The following is a 20900-nucleotide window of genomic DNA, read 5'->3' as shown; positions in this document are numbered from 1 at the left end:
CTGTAGAAAATATGGATGTGTTTATCCTCATTATGAGTTCATTAAGTCTGTAAAGGTTGTAAAGATGCTCTGTCGTTAGCTTCTGGGTTAATTTTAAATGCTAAAAATTCAATAGCCCACGAACCACACATTAAACACCCCATCCTCCATCCAACACACACACACACACACACACAAAGAAAAAAACGCTTTCCTTCTCAGACGGCAACATCTGGCTTTCATAACCCAAGTCAACGCTCCTTTCCAGCTACTAATGGACTTTAAATAGGAGACCTGACCACTGGGCTCTGTGTCTGTGCCTTGGCGCAACAATTAGACAAATATTTGCTTTTAGGGGAAAATTGGATGGAGAAATATGAGAAAAATATGTTTGAGTTTGTGAGCGTGACATTTAATGGCAGATGCTTGTGTCTAATTGACAATCACTGAACCCCTTAACTGTTCTTGTCGGTCACCTAATGTATATTCACACACAAATCACACACAGTATCTCAGTGTATTCTTCAGAAATGGAAAGGAAGGTGTAGATCAGAAATGGACTATTAAAACAAGACAGCCTGAATTCTTGGTGAGTTGAGTAACGTTCAGCAAGTTAATAATTCACTGCATGGATTCATCACCTTTAGCTTTAAGCAAATTTCACTGGTCAACCTATCCTGGTTATTTTTACACAGTTTTCTGAGACAAATTGTCAAGAGGCTGAGGCTGAAGACAGAACACCTTCTCCCGGAAGGCGTTGACCTCACGGCTTGGTGAGGAGAAGGAGGAGGCTAAGAAGGAGGGTGTAGAGATGGAGGCGACGGAGGAATGGTGACATCCAGACGACGACGAGACCCCAGCGGCGATGATGGTAGACGTCCAAAGGCACAAACCCAGAGCCCAGAGACGCCAGCCCACGGCAGAGTCGAGGGAGAGAGGAGCCAAGGTGGAGTAGAGGCTGACGTCAACTGGGGCACGACCGGCGGAGGCGGAACCGATGGTTTCCAGGAGGCCTAGGCGATGCTGCAGTGCTGAACGTCTGAGGTGGAGCCAGAGTGCCCGAGAACTGTGGCGATGCCGGTGTGATGGAGGACCAAGGCGTACCCGAAGGGAAGGAGGAGCCCGCTGAGTGGAGAAATGGAGCGTAGCGGAAGATCCGCAAGTCCGTGATGGAGGAGTGACGACTGACCAAGGGGGAGCCAATGGCACAAGGGAACCCAGTAGAGTCTGGTGCAGCCGAAGGTGAGAGGAGCCAAAGCGGAGCCGACAGGTCGACGGGCCGAGATGGAGCAAGGTGTTCAGAGGGCGGAGGCGGATGGTGGTTGCTTGGCCTGAGGCTCAACGTCACAGCATGGCATTCCAGGAGATTGCGATGGGCTGCAAACCTCCAGCAGAGGCGGGGCTGTAGGATTGGCTGAGAAGGGCGGTGGTGACAGAGGCAGATGGAGACTTGACAGGGTCGAAGGTAAGAATACATTGTCCATGCAGATCTCTGTGCTGTTTAGAAACAGTGATAAATGTTCAGAGCAAACAGATAAATCACAGTCTAAACAGTCCAATGTGCTGTCTAGAGATGAAGGATCCGAGCAAACAGATAAATCAGACTTCAAACAGTCCATTGTGACTAGAAACAGCGATGAATGTTCAGAGCAAACGAAAAATCACAGTACTGTCTAGACAGCGATGAAGAACGAAAAATGGAGTGGGATAGGGTGGGAGACGATACCTCCAAACTGAAGTTCATCAGCCAGTCCTCAGTCACTTTTTACACCAGTATACCCTTGGCCACAGCTGTCGCGGGCTCACAGGTAGTGAAACAAGCTCTGGGTCCGGCTATGTTATGGCCCGGGGGTATATTCTCCAGACACCGGATGGTAGCAACCCTCCAGTTGAGTCCAGATGTGTCTGAGAGGTCTACAGGGTGATGATAATTCGCCCCGATCCAGAACAATGACTTCAGGTTATCGTCATCGAAGGGGCTGGTGACAACAAGACGACAGAAGTTTTTGGTGAGGCTCTCACAAGCAATCGTAGCAAATTTGCCTGCATAATCCATTCTAGGTTTGGTCGAAGGTACACAGGATTCAATACAAAGTGATTTTAAAGGAGAACTCCGGTCAATTTTAACATTGAGCTCAATTTTTAGTAAATTTGGAGTGCTGTCAATACAGAGAACAACGACAAAAATCAGTGTTGCCTTCACCGTGTTATCCTCTTTTTAAAATGTGCACCCTATTTACTTCAATGGGGCAAGTTTTAAACCTGCTTTTATCCTCTGAACATCCTTGATGGGTCATTACAAGTGCCCAGCCATGTTGAGTGATTCCTTCAGAGTGAACACGGTGAATCTGACTGCAGTAGATGTGAAAGATATTAATAAAAATGATGTTAATTCAACAAGCGCACATACCTGTACTTCCTGTTTTTGGTCGAAGTCCACAGTAGTCAATTGTCGAGGTCACACGCGTGATCATAGGTAACTAAGCAACAGTGGAGACTAAGACTGTCAGCTGTCAGCCGAAGACGGTGCTGTGTGGTGTTTTGAGAATATCAGCTCTGATGGATATTTGTAAAAAAAATCATCTTAGTTACCTATGATCACGTGCGTGAACTCGACAGTCGACTACTGTGGACTTCGACCGAAAACAGGAAGTAAATATAGGTATGTGCGCTTGTTGAATTTACATCATTTTTATTAATATCTTTCACATCTAATGCAGTCAGATTCACCGTGTTCAATCTGAAGGAATCACTCAACATGGCTGGGCACTTGTAATGACACATCAAGGATGTTAAGAGGATAAAAGTAGGTTTAAAACTTGCCCCATTCAAGTCAATAGGGTGCAAATTTTAAAAAGAGGATAACACGGTGTAGGCAACACCGATTTTTGTCGTTGTTCTCTGTATTGACAGCACTCCAAATGTACTAAAAATTGAGCTCAATGTTAAAATTGACCGGAGTTCTCCTTTAAAAAAACATTAAGCACAGGAAGCAGACAGAAGGTGTGACAGTGCGTGTGTGAAACAAGGGTAAACACACACAACACGCAAACATCGACCGACAACTGAGACTGGACAGGGAGGAACTTAAAGACATGATGGTGATTAACTAAATGATGATCAGCTGTGATGATGAGTTTTATTGTCTATGGAAACCGATGAGTGGCGGGAAACGAAGACAAAGAACACATGTGACTGATGAAAACAAACTAAAAGTCCATGAAAACAGATATGAACAAACAAAACTGAATGCGTGTGACACAAATGTGTGCAGACTGCCCACATGAAAAACATTAACAATGGCGAAACATCCATCGCTAGGTCTCAAGCACAATGAATTTAAAGGGTTTGGTTGTGTTGCAAAACCATGGATGCAACAGCTAAATGAATGCAGTCCCCCAAAAAAATCACTTCTGACCATATATAACTTGCAGTTTAAACAGCCTTTCTAAAAATGGATTTAAGAATTTTCTTATGCTACAAAGATTTGTGAACAAATTACTTGAGACTTCACTTGGACACCAAATTGGAGAAGACTTTTAAAAAACAAAATATGAAATCGATTGCTCTTCAACAAAGTTTATATAACTAATCTAGAAAGTTTATATAACTAACTAAAAATATTACCAAAAAGGATATGAGACTTGACTTGCACTCGTCCTTGATAGAATTGACCTAGACTCCACCTCAAAGACTTGGGCACTACGTCACGTCATAGAAGTATAAACATGTCTGTCATTACCTACAACAACAAGAGAATGACTACATGGCTTTTTTTTTTTGGGACTGATGGAATTTAATTTCACACCCAGACAGAAGTATTGTAGGAAGACAACTGCTATCAAATGTTTTGGGTTGCGTTTAAAAAGAATGAAACGAGAAAGAGAGTTTAAAGTCTTGGCAGGCTTCGAAACCTATGTGAAAGTAATTTCCTGAGGAGACATCCTTTTTCACCGGGAAAAATTTATCCTGTTTTACTAGCCCCCTTTCCCCAGCCTCCATCTCGCTTCCTCTTCCCCCACTACTTTAAAGTGCTCTTGATCCTTATCCCTTATACTGCATTATCCACCTGTTTCTTGAAATCTGAAACATCTGCTTTCTAGTGATATCACTGCCTGTCTTGTCTTTCAAATGTGTATTTACAAGTAGGATTTACTCATAGCCCTGTCACACTGATCCAGTAAGATAACATTATTGACATCTAATGGTCTAATTGTATTTTGCTGTAAGCAAGAAACACAGTACCAGTCACATGGACAAAACATTGCATGGGCAAAAAGACCCATCCACGTGATAACATAAACGCATGTGTCTACTTAAACACATGTCATGCTGTTTCTCTGTGGATTGGGGTAATTAGTCTCTCATCAAGCGCTCATCATGGAAAATACAGGATGATCAGTATCTCTACAAAGAGATGATGGCGTAGACTAAACACAAAGTACGATGAGGGGATTCAAGAAGACACACTTTTATATACTTTAAAACAGTGCAACTCAAGAACAGGATGGGACTAGAGCGAGCTTTGAGAGGACAAAACATGTGTCTTGGCGTGATGGCAACACATTTTCATATCACGATAGTAACTGAAACTTTTATCACGGTATTTAATTACATAACAAAACTTAAATGTTATCCTCCTAGCGGGTTTAATAGCTTACTCTCTTATGGTAAAAATAATATTAAAATAAAACAAAACAATAGGCTACACAAAAAAATTTTTTTTAATGAAAACTTTAAAAGCCTTTAAAGGGATAGTTCATCCAAAATGTTTAATTCTGTCATCATTTAATCACCCTCAAGTTGTTCCAACCTGTATGAATTTCTTTCTTCTGCAGAACACAAAAGAAGATACTTTGAAGAATATAGGTAACCAAACATTTGATGGACCCCATTGACTTCTATAGTATGGAAAAAACACACCATGCAAATAAATGGGGTCCCATCGACTGTTTGGTTACTGACAGTGTTCAGCAGAAAAAAAGACATTCGCACAGGTTCGGAAAAAGTAAATTATGACATTATTTACATTATTTATTTTTTTAGGTTTAAACATGGTGAGTATAGTTCTGTAATAAACACCATATACAAATCTGAAGGGTTGTTTTAGGTAAATACTGTTAAAAAACAGAAAGTAGCACAACCTGCTTTGTTTACAGGGGTTAACATGGTAAAGGCTGCATTTCTGCTGTTCCATAAGTGCCATTGCCGTATATCGATACATGTCTATACAGTCAAAAAGGAAATAAACAAAAAAAGCCCAAAGCAGAAAATAACTCACTGGAGGGCGGAAACTCCGATAACATTAGACTGTGTGTACACTATGCTCAATTACAAGCTTATCTTACATTTCTTAATAATCACCTCACTATCAAGAATAAGCATCAAGTGTGGGAAAGAAAGAATCACATTGTTTTCTCAAAGGCATTTGTCATCATCAGATCATGTGTGAAAATAACTCTGTGCATGTTTAAATGCCTTTGTGGACTGTTTGAAGCTTTTGAAGCGAAACGTGATATTACAAACTTCAACACTCGCTATTTGTTAACCCAGAGTTCATTACGAGGTAGCATACATAGAGGAAAGCCAGCCCCAGGACATCGCTCAAATCCGAGCTCCATAAACATTGCCATGATAAGCTAAGAATTCTCCACTGGATCCATTCCCTTTTTGGCACTGATCTCAAGACAGGAATCACAGTTAACGGGCCTTAACACCAGCGGAGGAAGACAACATGGACATGTTAGAAACAACATAGCTATTTACAGCTATTTATTTATTTTTATTAAACTTTTTTTTAATGAAAGAGCATATAATTTAAGATTGTACTGACAAAATACTTTAACCCCAGGGTTCACAGACAAGGCTTAAGCCTAGTCCCAGACTAAAATGCATGTTTGAGCTCTTTTAATTGAAAGGAACTTGCACTGAGCTTTCTTAAAATATGTCAGTGCCATTGTCTTGTCTCAAGACGAGTTTCCAAGGCATGTTTATAAAAGATATTTATTTGTCCTTATTAAACTAACCCTGGCTCAAACTAAGCCTTGTCTGTGAAACCAGGCCTAAAACACTGGATAATATTGGTGCAATGTGGGATTAAGGACTCTGTTATTTTGATAACATTTACTATTATATTTAATATTTTGAATAGCTTTTATTTTTATGTTTTCAGATTAAATTTTTGTTTATATTTCAAGTAATTCTGATTTGTGCTTTTGTAATTGTTATTTTTTAAATACATATATTACTATTTAGGTTTAATTTATTCGTCCATTTTAATTTTAGTTTTAGTTTAGGTTTACTTTTTACTTATTTCCAGTTCTTCAACTAGTTGCCCAGGCAAAATGTCTAATTTTCATCTAATGTTTACATTTTTATTTTATTTCATGGTTTGATTTCAATGAACAAAAACGGTTTTAAAAGTTTTTTGTTTAAACTTTAAAAAGGGGTTGGGAAAAGGAAATTGTGTTTTTTTGTTTCATTATTGACTTTGCATTATATAAAATAATACCTATGTGAAAGGAAGAGGAGGAACTGGGGGAAACAGATTGAGAGAGAGAGAGAGAGAGAGAGAGAGAGAGAGAGAGAGAGAGAGAGAGAGAGAGAGAGAGAGAGAGAGAGAGAGAGAGAGAGAGAGAGAGAGAGAGAGAGAGGTTGGGGTGGACAAAGAAAAAAGGAAAAGATAGACTGTTGTGAAGTCAAAAAGGGGAGAGAAAAACCTAAAATTATATCCCTGCCTCCCTTTTGGGACCAACATCTGAAAAGTATCCAAAAGCTACATGTTATCCACAGCAAATAGCTGGCATGCTTGAGCAGAGGGGATTGTTTACTCTAGGAAGAACAAGATAGAGCAGCTGATGGGACAATGAAAGAACAGAGAGAAAAACAGAAAATAAAGATGAAAAGATAGCCCATGTGACAGAAACAATCTTGACAAACAGGCATACACTGTCCAAATTCTAGCAGTTGGTATTAAATGCAGTCAATGGCATTATATCTCTGGAAATTGCTGCTTTGTAATCCATGATGACTTTAACTCCCAAACTCCCAACACCCTCCCAAATGGCTTTTTCACCAATCCATCTCTAAATTCTAACAGCAGCAACAGTGGTTTTGAATGGATCAGCGTGTTATTCCGGGCTATTTTCCCTCTCAATGCATGAGAGAACTGCTCTGAATCACAATCAATTTCCCATTGATGCTCATGCATAGCTCTTGGATACAAACTGCCAGACTTTCATTGATCTACTGATCTGCTTACATCAACAACACTGCTCTGGGTTATGAATTATTCTGACCCAATGGTGACACCCAAACTAAAGCCATAGACTTTGATCACAGGCCTTTTTACAGTTTATGCAATGCCTGCTGAAAGCAAACATCTTCAAACAGGGACACAGTATTTAAATTTCAAAATGTAAGACTTTATAGTTTCATTTCCTGAGCACAATACATGCTTTGATAAAAACATGAGGATAAAGATGGAATCTTGTTGCTGATCTGAGCGACTTTTAAAATGCTCCCCCCGACTACTTTTACTATTAAATAAAAAATATTTCCAATAATAATGTAATGTTATGATGACGTATAAAGCCGGGTGCACACTGCGATTTATAATAGTCCTTTACGACTGTTCCTTGTCAGATTGTACATGATCCCCGATGTAATCCACGTCACACAATTTGACGGTCGTCGTAGGACAAGTCACACTGCAGGACTGTGAGTCAAATGACACTGCCAGAACTTTGTCAGAGGTCAAATTTGATCGCAACGGTCGGTCATTAATCGGCTGTCGCTGATTCTGAACATGTCAAACTAACTATTAAAGACTTCAGACTTTAGCCTAGTATCAGAGGAATCTTTTAGGATTTGCAAAATTTGTCTCAAACGGCCAAATCGTGGCCAAATTCTTAGTGTGAACCCAGCTTATGTGTGTTCAACTTGAAGAGGCGCTGCACAGATAGATCGGTGAATGACATCAAAGTAGCCTACGGCAAGTGAGAGCAGACGCCCCGTAGCCTATGTAGCCTTTCGAATCGCTCTCACAGTACTTTGATGTCAAACTTTAGACATCTGTCTGGGCAGCGCTACTTCAAGTCGAACACACCTATAGACATTTTGACAGGGCTTGTCATGTGATTTCAAAATGGCTGCACCCATGAGGGAGTACCGCTCTATGTAGAATAAAAAAGCTTTGTCTAGACTAATATTTCTGGAGTGTCCCAGTCTTTGGTAGGGATAAGTAGTTGGGAAGTAAATAAAGAGAGCACTATAGGGAGTGATCATTATCCAATATTTACAGAAATTGGAATAGAAAGGGACATGCAAAAGAAAGAGAAAGTAAGTAGGTGGAAATTTGAGGAAGCAGATTGGGACAAGTTTAGAATATTGTCCAAAGAAAAAATAAAGGAGGTTAGTATAAATCAGGGAATTGAAGATCTGAATGAAGAATTAAGTAGTATTATTTTAGGTGCAGCAAAAGAGTCGATACCAAAAAGAGGAGGCAGTAATAGAAAGAAAATAGTTCCGTGGTGGACGCAAGAATGCACAAAGGTAATTAAAGAGAGAAATAAGGCATTTAAAATCCTGAAAAGAACACATAACTTTCAGAATTTAATTGAATATAAGAGGAAGCAGGCTGTAGTAAGGAAGACCATAAAGAGAGTTAAGAAAAACTTTTGGGGGAAGTATTGTGAATCTCTAGGAAGAAGTACACCATTAGATAGAGTATGGGGTATGATTAAGAGAATGTCAGGAAATAAAAGAGAGTATGGTTATCCTATAATGAAGGATGGAGAGGAAGTAATAATAGAGAGCAAAGGTAAAGCAGAGTTGCTGGCAAGGACATTTGTTAAAATACATAGTAATGGTAATTTGAGTAATGAGGAAAAGATACAGAGGGAGAAAACAATAAGAGATAATGTTGAAGTAATGCAGGATGATGGGGATAATGGAAGTATCATAAATGTGATGTTTACAATGGGTGAATTGAATAATGCCTTAAGAAATTCGGGAAAAACAACACCAGGAAATGATCAAATAAGTTATTGTATGATAAAAAATTTAAATGATGAGAGTAAAGAAATGTTATTAAAGTTATATAATAAGGTTTGGGAAGTGGGATGTTTGCCAAAACAGTGGAAAGAATCAATTATTGTCCCTATATGTAAACCAGGTAAGGATCCGAGTTTGGCAGAAAGTTACAGACCGATTGCTTTAACTTCACATATAGGGAAAATTATGGAAAAAATGATAAATGAAAGATTAAAGTATTATTTGGAGACAAATGAACTAATAAAGGAATACCAGAGTGGGTTTAGAAAGGGACGAAGCACAATAGATCCGGCTATATGTTTAGAGAGTGAAATTAGGAAAGCTCAAATTAATAAAGAAAGTATAGTATCGGTATTTTTTGATGTTGAGAAGGCGTACGATATGTTGTGGAAACAAGGACTAATGATTAAGATTTTTCAGATGGGAATAAGCGGTAGAATGTATAGTTGGATCAAAAACTTTTTAACGGATAGGTGGATCGCAATAAGAATAGGGAAAGAATTGAGTACAAAGTATTTAGTGGAAAATGGAACTCCTCAAGGGAGTATAGTTAGTCCAGTTTTGTTTTCAATTATGATAAATGAAGTGTTTAGTAGAGTTGATAGATCTATAAGCGTTTCTTTATTTGCAGATGATGGTGTAATGTGGAAAAAGGGAAGAAATATAAAATATATAGTGAGGAAGATGCAAGAGGCAATTGGGAAAGTAGAGAGTTGGGGAATGGAATGGGGTTTTAGGTTTTCAGTGGCAAAGACCAAAGTAGTCTGCTTTTCACAAAGGAAAAATCAAGAACAGATTCAACTTAAACTGTATGACAAAAATTTAGAGAGAGTGGAATGTTTTAAATATCTCGGGTTATGGTTTGACAAAAAAATTAACTGGAAGATACATATTGAGAAAGTTGTTGAAAAATGTAAAAGAATACTAAATGTAGTAAGATGTCTGAGAGGTAGAGAGTGGGGAGCAAGTAGGACCTCATTGAAAACAGTATATATTGGATTAATTAGGGCAGTTATTGATTATGGATGTACAGTTTACCAGTCTGCTTCGAGAACATTATTAAAAAAGCTGGATGTTATTCAAAGCCAGGCGTTGAGACTCTGTTGTGGTGCTTTTAAAACAACCCCAGTAGCAGCATTACAAGTGGAAATGAGTGAGATGCCATTGGATATTAGAAGAAATCAGATAGCATTAACGTACTGGGCAAATTTAAAAGGGCATAAGGAAAGACACCCGACTCAGAAGGTGCTACAACCTTGTCAAGAAAAGGAAAGGCGACAGAGTAAGAGCTTTGGTTGGATAATAAGCGATGCTGTAAATAAGATAGGGATAGGAAATATGATGGTAAGCCCCACTGTGCCATTATCCAATGTTCCACCTTGGCTATTAGGGGAATTAGAGGTAGATTTGCACCTTTTAGAGTGGAAAAAAGAGAATAGTATTGACAGGAGTCAGGTTAGCAGATATCTAGAGGGGAATTATTCTATGTTTACTAAGATATATACAGATGCATCAAAAACAGATGATAATAGAGTAGGAGCTGCGTTCATTATACCAGAAATTAATGTTATGTTAAATAAGAGAGTAAATGATAAATTGTCAGTGTTTACAGGAGAAATGTTGGCCATTCTCTTAGCCCTTGAGTGGGTAGAAAATAATAAACCAATAAAAGCGTTAATAGGGTCAGATTCAAGCAGTGCGTTAACCAGTATTAAGAACATGAAATCAGAAGCAAGACAGGATATTATGTTGGAAATAGCCCAAACTGTTTTCAGAGTTAATAGAGTGGGGGTAATGGTAAAATTCATATGGATTCCAGCCCATGTAGGAGTAGATGGAAATGAATTGGCAGACAAATATGCAAAAAATGCAACCAAAAAAGCAGAGATAGATATGGTAGTAAGATATAGTAAGGCGGAAGTTAAAAGTATAATCAAAGCAGAAATGAGAAAGAAGTGGCAAGAGGAGTGGAATATGGAAACAAAAGCGAGAATGTATTACAGCATCCAAAAGAGGGTAGGAGGCATGAGAGAAAGTAATAGGAATAAAAGGGAAGAGGACATTATTTCGAGAATGAGATTTGGGCATACTGGATTAAGTAGTACGCTAAAAATAATAGGGAAACATGAAACTGGGATGTGTGAGGTCTGTAATATTAATGAAACAGTAGAACATGTAATTATTGATTGTCATAGGTATAAGGAGGAAAGGATGAGGCTGAAAGACTGGTTAAGTAAAGAAAAAATTAGATTTGAAATGAAGGAAATATTACAAATGAATTCAGGGAGTGTAGGGTATAGAGCAATATTTGTGTTTTTGAATAATACAGGGCTTATTAGAAGGATATGAGTTTAGGTGTTTTTGAAAGTTGTATATAATAATGATGTGAGTGATAATGTTTTAATATTAATAATGTTATTAGATATTTATGTAGGTATTTATTGGTTTTATTTATGTATTTATTTGTATATTTAAAGAGTAGTGAGTAAAGGCTATTGTGATCCACACTCCATATCAGAAGGTGGCGGTAATGCACACTTAAAAGTTGTTTGCCAACCGCCATAAAAAGAAAAAGAAGAAGAAGAAGAAGAATATTTCTGGAATCTTTGCCTAATTTAAGTAGGCTACATCATATAATGACACTTCCCCAAAGTCCGCAAGCTAGGCTATTCATTTTCAGCAAATAAATAGCCTACACAAATAAATAGCCTACAGCTTTAAACGTCAGATATTAACAAAACTTAAATTAATCCTTCTCCGTCTAAACGCGATACGCAATTTATTAAGCAATAAAGCAGTTTTTTTGACTACCCGAGACTGAGATCTACAGTCGTGGCATGAACACATTGGGAACATGGAACTTGTCCAAGAAGTCTTCGAAATGCCCGCCCCCGATTCTGCCCAGCAGCGCGAGCGCGAGAGCGAGACTGACACAGAGCTTCACACTGACCGCTGCCTCTCAAACAGAAGACTGTAGGCTACTCAAGAGAAAAGTTTCATGGTGGACGGCTGGATCTTACCTTTTGTTGAGATACATCTCTTTTTGGGTCATGATAAACTTGTATTCATCAAACAACAAGGTGAGTTGTTTTGATTTACTCAATTTTCAGATTAACGACAGATTATTTTTGCCTCAGCATTTTGAATTATCAACACATTTAAGATCAAACCTTCTATCAAAAGTACACTCAATTTGTGTTTGTTTAGTGCGTACTATTAACAGCTAACCAGTGTTAATTTGGTAAATAGTCTGTACAGACTAGACTCGTGTGTGATTGTGTGTGCATGACGGATGAAACCTAATCTGTGCTGCTGTAAAATTAGTATGCGCGCGCCACTGCATACTTACAGTTCATGCCCCTTATGAGCGACAGTCAAATGATGATTTGAATTCTTTATGATGAATAAAGTTTACTTAATAACATACTTTAGATAATTAACTTGATTCAAGATTCGGTTTTGGTAACTGATCAGCAGAACACTTTTTTGCAACTATACTTTTATATATTAAACTGTTCCCTTAACAGTGAGGACTGAATAAACTAGAATGACATTTCTGTGAAGCAATAAAATCCAAAGTTCACAAATGATTAGATCAATGGACTGTAGTGAAAACTGCTTCAGCAACATTTCAGTACAGCAACATTGATCTGTCCTTGTCCTATGTTTAGTTAATGTTCAGATGAAAATTAAAATGACATTTTCTGTTAACTAGTCAATTAACTAGTTTTTATCATTGTGCTTCTACTTTTTTGGATTTGTTTAGATTAGTAAATAATTTTGTAGATAGCATTTAGATTTATTAACAAATTAAAGTTAAAGAAGTGTAAATAAGATAATAAAGATGTAAGTAAACCTGACCCAGTTGCTGTATATATTTTTTACACATAAAACCATCATGGTATTTTCCATCATGGACTCACTCTGCCAGACGGTCATGCTGAGTGCTTTGAGTAAAAATAGGGAATGTTCAGATGATGAAATGAGTATATTTGTAATCATGATTTACGCCTAGGGGGCCTTTTTTTTCTTTAGACTACATGAGATTCCAGAAAAAAGTGGAGGTCATTGGGTAAAAAGTAAAAATGAGGCCTTATCTTGAATGTTTGTTCACCTAGTTAGCTAAGTTATAGTGTAGCCTAGCTGATCAAGATTTAGTTTTGCGCAAGGGAGAAGGGAGAATGATGTTAAGAAACCCCACTTGAACTGATTTTTCAGTTCAAAATAACAAATGTTCAGTCAGTGTGACTGATGTTCAAATCACTTATTTTATTTTATCATATGAATCTGCAGTGGACGGCTGCAAAAATCAAATGTTGTTAAGATCAGACAGATCAACTTTAATGCCCACATGAAAGAAGGCTGACAGTCCCACAGAAAGAAAGAAGAGGAAAAACCCTAAACATGTTTCCAATCTGGGATGTGGGTACTGTACTAGATGTCTGTAATAGACAGAGATGTTTCCCCCAGGAATGCATTCACACACACGGGATCTATTAGACTGCGGTTTACGGGTTGACGTGTGCATCTCCTTCTTTGAAACAATGCACAGCCATTTCCAGACATAATTGCACTGTTTGCATCCACTAGAAACAGCTCCAAGAATTATGTGACAGTGTGTTTTGGTTTATTGCCGTTTGTCATGTCAAGAGTCAACAGCAGCCCTGCTGAATATCAGCGTACGAGTTGGTTATGTTATGTTTAGCACATTACATGATATATGCCACCAACCATTCCCATTTCTCAGAAGATGTTGGAGGGGAAGAATTATGTTTGGGGACAATGTTTTATTAATAAATTCATTTTAGACCATAGAGCTATGGACAGTTGTAATGTCATGTTTTATACAATGTTGATCTAATACTTGAATATGAATACTTTGAATGGAGTAATTAAGATGGTTTTATCATAAGTCTCACCTAGGCTGAATTTGTTTGACCAAAATACATTAAAAACAGTAATATTGTGAAATTATTACATTTAAACTGTTTTCTATTTTATTAAAAAGTAATTTATTCCTGTGATGGCAAAGCTGAATTTTCAGCATCATTACTCCAGTGTTCAATGTCACATGAGCAGAAATCTTTAATATGTTAATATGTCAAACTTTTGACCGGTAGTGTAATATTATTATTAAACTACCTATAATATAATAGTCACTAAAAACATATTTTTTACAGTACCTAGCAAATGGAGAAAAACCAAATGCTAAGACATTCTGGAATTCATGTTTGTTTGTTTTTTAATGCAACTTTTCACTCAAATTGTTATGCTGATAGTATATTTTGCAATTAAAATATTTATTTAATTGGAAGAAAAAAAATCACTAATGGCCATCGACTTTTGGACTTTCGGTCTGCTTTGATTCTGATCTGTGTTACATATCCACCTGTTTCCCTCTCTCATACAGGACGTTTGTTGATTTTACAAGAACCCCTTTAAACTGGGACGTCTTGAGTGGACTAAAGCCAGCAGAGGGGGATTCAGGGTGAAGGAAGGGAAGAGGGATTAGGGGCTAATCCTGGACATGACCAATCCTTAAGGAGCCTCCGTCAAGCCGAACTATTGCCCAGATTATTACATTTAATTTATTGCCTTTTAAAGACCCTTTATCTCCCCTGGGGGATTCCTGGCGAGTGGGCCGCTGGATTTGAGTATCTTAAAAAACAAAGGATCAGGAGCAGCAGCCGTTGGGAGTGGAAGAGCATGAGGAGAGTATACATGCAGGGATAAAGCAACAAGCCTCCCTGCCGTCTCACACTCCAGCAGGGTCAGAGGTCACTGAATGAACTTGGATTGGGAAAGTATGGGGTCACATTGATTACACAAAACTGATTAAGGTATGTGGCTTCTGTATGTTTTCAGTTGTAAAATAATTTTGACTAGTAGTGTTTTTCCCAGGACCAAATATCCGATGATTCGATTTTTAACCAAAGCTTGTCGTGCCCTGAGACATGAGACTTTACTCCATTACTTTAACTACAGTCAAGCACAAATAAAAAGTCTGAGCTGATCCCAATGCTAAATTAGATCAAATAAACTACTTACAAACTCAGACTAATTGTGGGTGGCCCTTAAAATTGTTTTTAACTATTACATTTTCTTCTTTTTTATTTTATTTTTTTATAAATTAAATAATTCAATATTGTATTTTTTTTAATAAATTTTCCATTTAAATTTTTTATTGGCTTAATTATTAATCAAATTGTTTCCCAAATGTTTTTTTTTTTTAATCTATTACCTGAATACCCCTCTTTTAGGTAAGTTTTTGATATGAAACATTTTTGAGAAAGTATATTTAACAGAATTTGTCATTGTGAAATGTACACTCAGTGTCTCTTTGCTTGTACAATCTGAGACTGGGAAAATGCTCTGGTAAATAGACATACTTTTGTAACAGGATACCCTTAAAGTGAACGACCGAAATACTGTACAGTGCAAGTGAATGACTGAGGAGTCAAAGCTGAAATTAGGCCTTTAAAGGGCACTCCACTCAATAATTAAATAAAAGACTCATTAAAAACTCAATAAGTCAAATTAGCTTAGATTTACAGAACACACAATTTTAAATATAAATACATGTTCACAGCAAAAGTTGATAATTAATGTTGCATTTCTGTGCCAATATCTCATACCACAGACATGGCATCAGTTTCTTTTTAGGAACTGAATTGTGATATTGTTAACATTTGCATCTTCCAGAGCATGTAGCTGCAGATTCTCTGGACCTTACTAAAGAAAGAGCTCATGGTTTCAGTCCTAAACCACAGAGATATCTGCAGCCAGAGCTGAATTTATTTCTGAACTGATTTTTTTTCAGAAGCACAAACCCAGAACAACTGTGAAGCCCAGAATCTTTGACCACATATGCAGCAGAGGTTTTCAGGAATTGGAGTCATGCATATTTTCAGCTCACATTTATCTTCACCGAATCTTTCTGGATATGAACAAAGACTGATGGCCAAAATGGGACATAGCTGAATGTGTCTGCCTTTTGAGAAACTGTGAAAAGAAACTTTCCACTCAACTGCGGTTTTTATTCTGCTGAGATATTTTGAAGCTTGAACGGTGATACGTGTATAATTTGCTTTCTTGCGCTGTTCTCGCCATTTAAAAGTTTTTTTTACTGGCTCTGGAAACTTAAGATTTGTACTTGGAGAAGCCATGAACCTGGGTAAGTTGTCCGGCCTGAAGGGCCTGGTTTCCCACTCCTCAGGAAAGCGTCGTTTTAAAGGTGACCTCACCCCGGACATGATCAGTCCCCCATTGGGCGACTTCCGCCACACAATGCACGTGGGCCGCGGAGGGGACGTGTTCGGGGACACCTCGTTCCTCAGCAATCATGGTGGAGCAGGAAATAATGCAGATGGAGACTCCTCCTCCACTTCAGAGAAGAATGAGGGATTCTTCTCCCGCACGTTCCGCCATGTCCGCAAGACCCCCGACAGGCCCCGCGGCGGATCCAAGGACCTTTCACCCCCACCTCCACCAGTTTCTCCAATCATAAAGAATGCCATTTCCCTCCCCCGGCTGGACGTGGACTCACCCAACGGCTGTCCTGTGAAAGTGCTTTTCCCTAGTTCACCAAAAACACCTGAGAACTCCACATGCTTATATGGTGAGTCAGTCAATGTTCACACTCAGAATCAGATTCAGATTCAAATTCAGAAGTGAATCCCATGAACTATGGGTGTTCGGTGTGTGAACAGAATACAGAAGCCGCTCCTGAAATGGTTGAACATGCAGGGCTGATCCCATAATGAAGGAATTTTAAATTTGAGATATCTAGGCTTGGAATGAAAATGAATGAAAAAATTGTGGTTTCCATGATGTTTTTTCTTTTGTCTAGTTTTAATCCTTTGTATAATATTTTATTTCCCATAAATTGCTGTTTGGGAGTGACTTGTCCGCAAAGTTTGACATGACAAATTGTGTCCATTTAGAGTCTTATAGGAGAAAATTATTTAAATGTATCAATTTAAAAGATTGGTACCTCACATACAGATTCTCTGTAAATGTGTTTCTAGACTTCAGTAATCATGAACAAATAATCATGGGAAATGTCATAGAGATGTATTGGTTAAAGGTGCATGGTGGGAAATCTGTACCTGGGGAGAGAGACAATATCACAATTAAAAAAATTTTTGTAGCACCACAGCTCAGATAAATGATCTAAAAGCACCTAAAGGGATAGGGATGTCACTGCATGTTCAACAAAATGAGTTCAGTTCTGTTAAATGTAAATACAGTGCAGTTTTTGTGAGCAAATTCGGTTGTAGATCTATTATTAAAATTAATTATTATTAATTAAACGTGTCTGTACCGAACAGGCGTAAGCACTCCGAAAAAGAGTAGGACAACCATATTTAGCAGTTTACACTTATGTTCAAACATTTGGGGTCAGTAAGATTTTTATTTTTTTGGAAAGAAATTAATATTTTTATTCAGAAAGGACACATGTGAAGGACACAAGAAAAGTGACTGTAAATACACTTATAATGTTACAAAAGATTTCTATTTCACACAAATGCTGTTTTTTAAATATTCTATTCATCAAAGAATCCTGAAAAAAATTATCCATAGCAGTTTCCACAAAAATATTACGCAGCACAACTGTTTTCAACATTGACAATAAAAAGAAATGTTACTTGAGCACCAAAGCAGCATATAGGAATGATTTATGAAGGATCATGTGACACTGAAGACTGGAGTAATGATGCTGAAAATTCAGCTTTGCCATCACAGGAATAAATTACATTTTAAAACAGAAAATAGTTATTTTAATTGTTATAATTTCAACAAATTTACTGTTTTTTTAGGGGTGAATCAAATACATTCAGGCTTGTTGAGCATATAAAAGAGACTTCTAACCGGAAATCTTACTGACCCCAAACATTTAAATGGCAGTGTGTCTCATGCATGTTTTGTCTAAATCAAATATGTTTGTTTACTAGCTTTCTGTCCTTTAGGGAAACATGAGGTAGATCAAACAGAAAGTATTTGATAAACCATCTAAACACCTGTGGCAATCCCAGACTCCTTTTTAGACCCAGACATTACAGTTCAGCGATCAGCGTCTGCCTCACCCCTTCAAATACCTCAAACATGCCTCACTGGCTTCTCTGCAGGAGAGCCTGTTCAAAAACAAAACCCCTGCATGCTCATAAACTCACACCCAAACAGTCTGACGTTTAGCCTTAGTTTAATTATCAATATGGAAAGTATTAGTATGCAAACTAAGTGTTCAATTTAGCTTACTGAATGACTCCCCATCGGACTGAACGCTAATGTTGTTCTGACCAGGAGCTATGAATGAGATGTTTTAGTGCTGAGCGCACATCCCGTTTCAGAGCCCTGTTTTCAATCATGTGAAGACTTTTTTTGTGTCCATTATAATGTACAACTATCCTGTAGTTTGTATTTTTTGCCCTTTTCTGCGCACACACTTTAGCAAAGCTTTTTGTAAGAGAGAAATCTTTTAGGGACAGTTCACCAAAAATTTTGAATTCTGTTATAATTTACTCACGTCCTCATATCATTCCAAACCTGTATACATTTTTTCAGATTTTTTAAAATATTTTATTTTTGTCCATACAACGCAAGTCAATGGGGTTCAAAAATTCTAACATTTGGACCCCATTGACTTCCATTGTATTCACAAAAACACTTTTCATTAGGGTGAGTAAATTATGACAAAAGGTTCGTTTTTGGTTGAACTATCTCTTTAAGGGTATCTAGTCCAACCACATGGCAGAAATGATTTGCTACTTTTGCTTATACTGCAGTCCGGAACTACAGTAGGTTCTTACTGCCCTCTGTTGGTCAAACTCATAAGCAAAAACAATTTTGTTTTTCTTTCTTTGTATTGCAGGTTTGGAGTCTGGCTTTGTGACCTTGCCGAGACTGTCACGCACTGAGCGTCCAGTCCAGGGCTGCTCTCCCTCAGCTTGCCCTCCTGAAATCCATAGAGGCTCGCTTACAGACACGGGTATCCCATCCTTTCCCTGTTCAGACTCCGTCAGTCCTTCTGACTCCATGAACTCTTTCACCCTGGATCTGGGCCCTTCCCTCATGTCTGAAGTCTTTGCTATGATTAACAGCCCAATGTGTGAAATGGCCAGTCCCATCAGTGAAAAGACACCGTCCACCGATGAAAACTCTGAGGTGGACTCGGACGCAACCATGTCCTTGGTGGACTCACTCCTGAGAGAAGACGATGACGGTAGGACGCGGTTGTATGGAGGAGAGTGGAAACATTCAGACTTTGTTAATGGTGAGTCACCCAAATGGTCCATGCAGGGGGATCAGATGCGCTCCTTCTCTGTTGAGGATCCCGGCATGGAGCCGGAGAGTTTCCTGAGGGCTGCTGATGTGCTGGCACGTCATTATGGGAGTGGAAGACTCAGGAATACAAACACCAACAACTCTCACAGGAGAGAGCCATACAACTATGCTGATGAGGAGGATGAGATTAAAGTCTAACACCACGAGATGCCTAAAGTCCAAATCACACAGCACTTTTAAAGGGATAGTTCATCCCAAAAATTGAAATTCTGTCATATTTGTTCATGTTGTTCTAAAACTGCATGACTCCTTTCTTCTGTGGAACTCGAAAGAAGATATTTTGAAGAATGTTTAAACTGTTTTTGACCAATTCAAGTCAGTTGGGTTCAATGTTGTTTGGTGCCCCATGTTCTTCAAATTATCCTTGTTCTGCAGAAAAAGGTTCTCGAAGGTTTGAAATGACATGAGGGTGAGTAAATAATAACATAATTGTATTTTTCGGGTGGAGTACCGCTTTCATAACAATCAAAGAATAAAATTGAAATAATGAGATATGACTCCAGAAGACTTAGAATACAACCCACAAGTCAAATGGACTATTGTTAAACTTTTGGTGCGTTTTCTTATTTATTTAGGAGTGTAACATCCCAAGTTCTCATTCAAGATCATTATTTGGAGAGAGCAGCAAGGATATTCACCTAAAACTAAAAAGTAATTAAAGTTCGTAATGACAGGAGGGTGATGACAGAATAATTTTTTTAGATGAACTATTCCTTTAATAACATTTCTAAATGTTTCCAATGGGGAAAATGAAAGCTAATGAATTGTGGATTTGCCCCTGCATTCATTGTGTTTTGAAGAAAGTGATGAAAACCTGAAATATGAGCAGATCTACAAGGACATAAACTAATATTGGCATCTCAAATTTTCACTTTTGTTTGATCCTACCTTCTCATCCCTAAAATATAAGCTTTGTTCCAGGGAAATAAAACCGGCCACAGTTGCTCTGTATTGCACAATAAACCGCTGGCTAACAATGGTAACAGTATACAATTAAAATATGCAATATTTTAGCTTGCAGTATTTACATTTCAAGTAAACCTTATGTAGTGTACAGTGATACCATGTAGAAGCACAGACATATACCTGCTAGCTAACTTGTATTTACTATGCAAAACACTTTGCAGTTTGCATTCATTTAGTTTTAATAGCTCATATTTCAATTGTGAATGACATTGTGTGGCAGTTTAATTTTTTTAAACCCTTATTTCCTGGGAAACCAGCAATCTTTACAAGACGAAGGCCTACAGGTCACTGTGATGCACAAATATGTTATGTGCTTTATTTTCTCACATGAGCACAAACAAAACAGAAAAAATAAGCAACCATGACTGTCATTTCCTTTATTACATGATAAATATCTTCAGATCAACACAGTATTCAGTAATATTATGCCCACCAATGTTTATCAATGTATTATGAAATTATGATTAAATATTAATATGAATTTTGTTTGAATTTAAGTTTTGTTTATTATGATAGAGGAGTTGACCTCTCAATTCATTCCCTTAATCACAATATAA

At 37.8% G+C, this 20900-nt stretch overlaps 1 protein-coding gene across 1 annotated transcript; it reads left to right on the top strand.

The window, feature by feature from the left end:
• Nucleotides 1–11532: 11532 nt before the first annotated feature.
• On the top strand, nucleotides 11533–20829 carry cdc42ep1a (CDC42 effector protein (Rho GTPase binding) 1a). Its single transcript, XM_079594964.1, has 4 exons — nucleotides 11533–12113; nucleotides 14444–14873; nucleotides 15854–16651; nucleotides 18905–20829. Exons 3-4 carry the CDS (start codon nucleotides 16198–16200, stop codon nucleotides 19513–19515), a joined length of 1065 nt encoding a protein of 354 aa, XP_079451090.1. The 5' UTR covers nucleotides 11533–12113; nucleotides 14444–14873; nucleotides 15854–16197; the 3' UTR covers nucleotides 19516–20829.
• Nucleotides 20830–20900: the final 71 nt, after the last annotated feature.

Source organism: Phoxinus phoxinus (genome assembly GCF_949152265.1).
Source record: "Phoxinus phoxinus genome assembly, chromosome: 21".
In the NCBI taxonomy this organism is placed as follows: Eukaryota; Metazoa; Chordata; class Actinopteri; order Cypriniformes; family Leuciscidae; genus Phoxinus; species Phoxinus phoxinus.
The sequence above is the reverse complement of the archived record's forward strand: the minus strand, read 5'-3'. Positions and strand labels throughout refer to the sequence as shown.

Coding starts and splice junctions, on each gene's coding strand:
- cdc42ep1a (XM_079594964.1), top strand. CDS start 16,198: ATGAACCTGGGTAAGTTGTCCGGCCTGAAGGGCCTGGTTTCCCACTCC. Junction 16,652..18,904: donor GAACTCCACATGCTTATATG/GTGAGTCAGTCA, acceptor TTTGTATTGCAG/GTTTGGAGTCTGGCTTTGTG.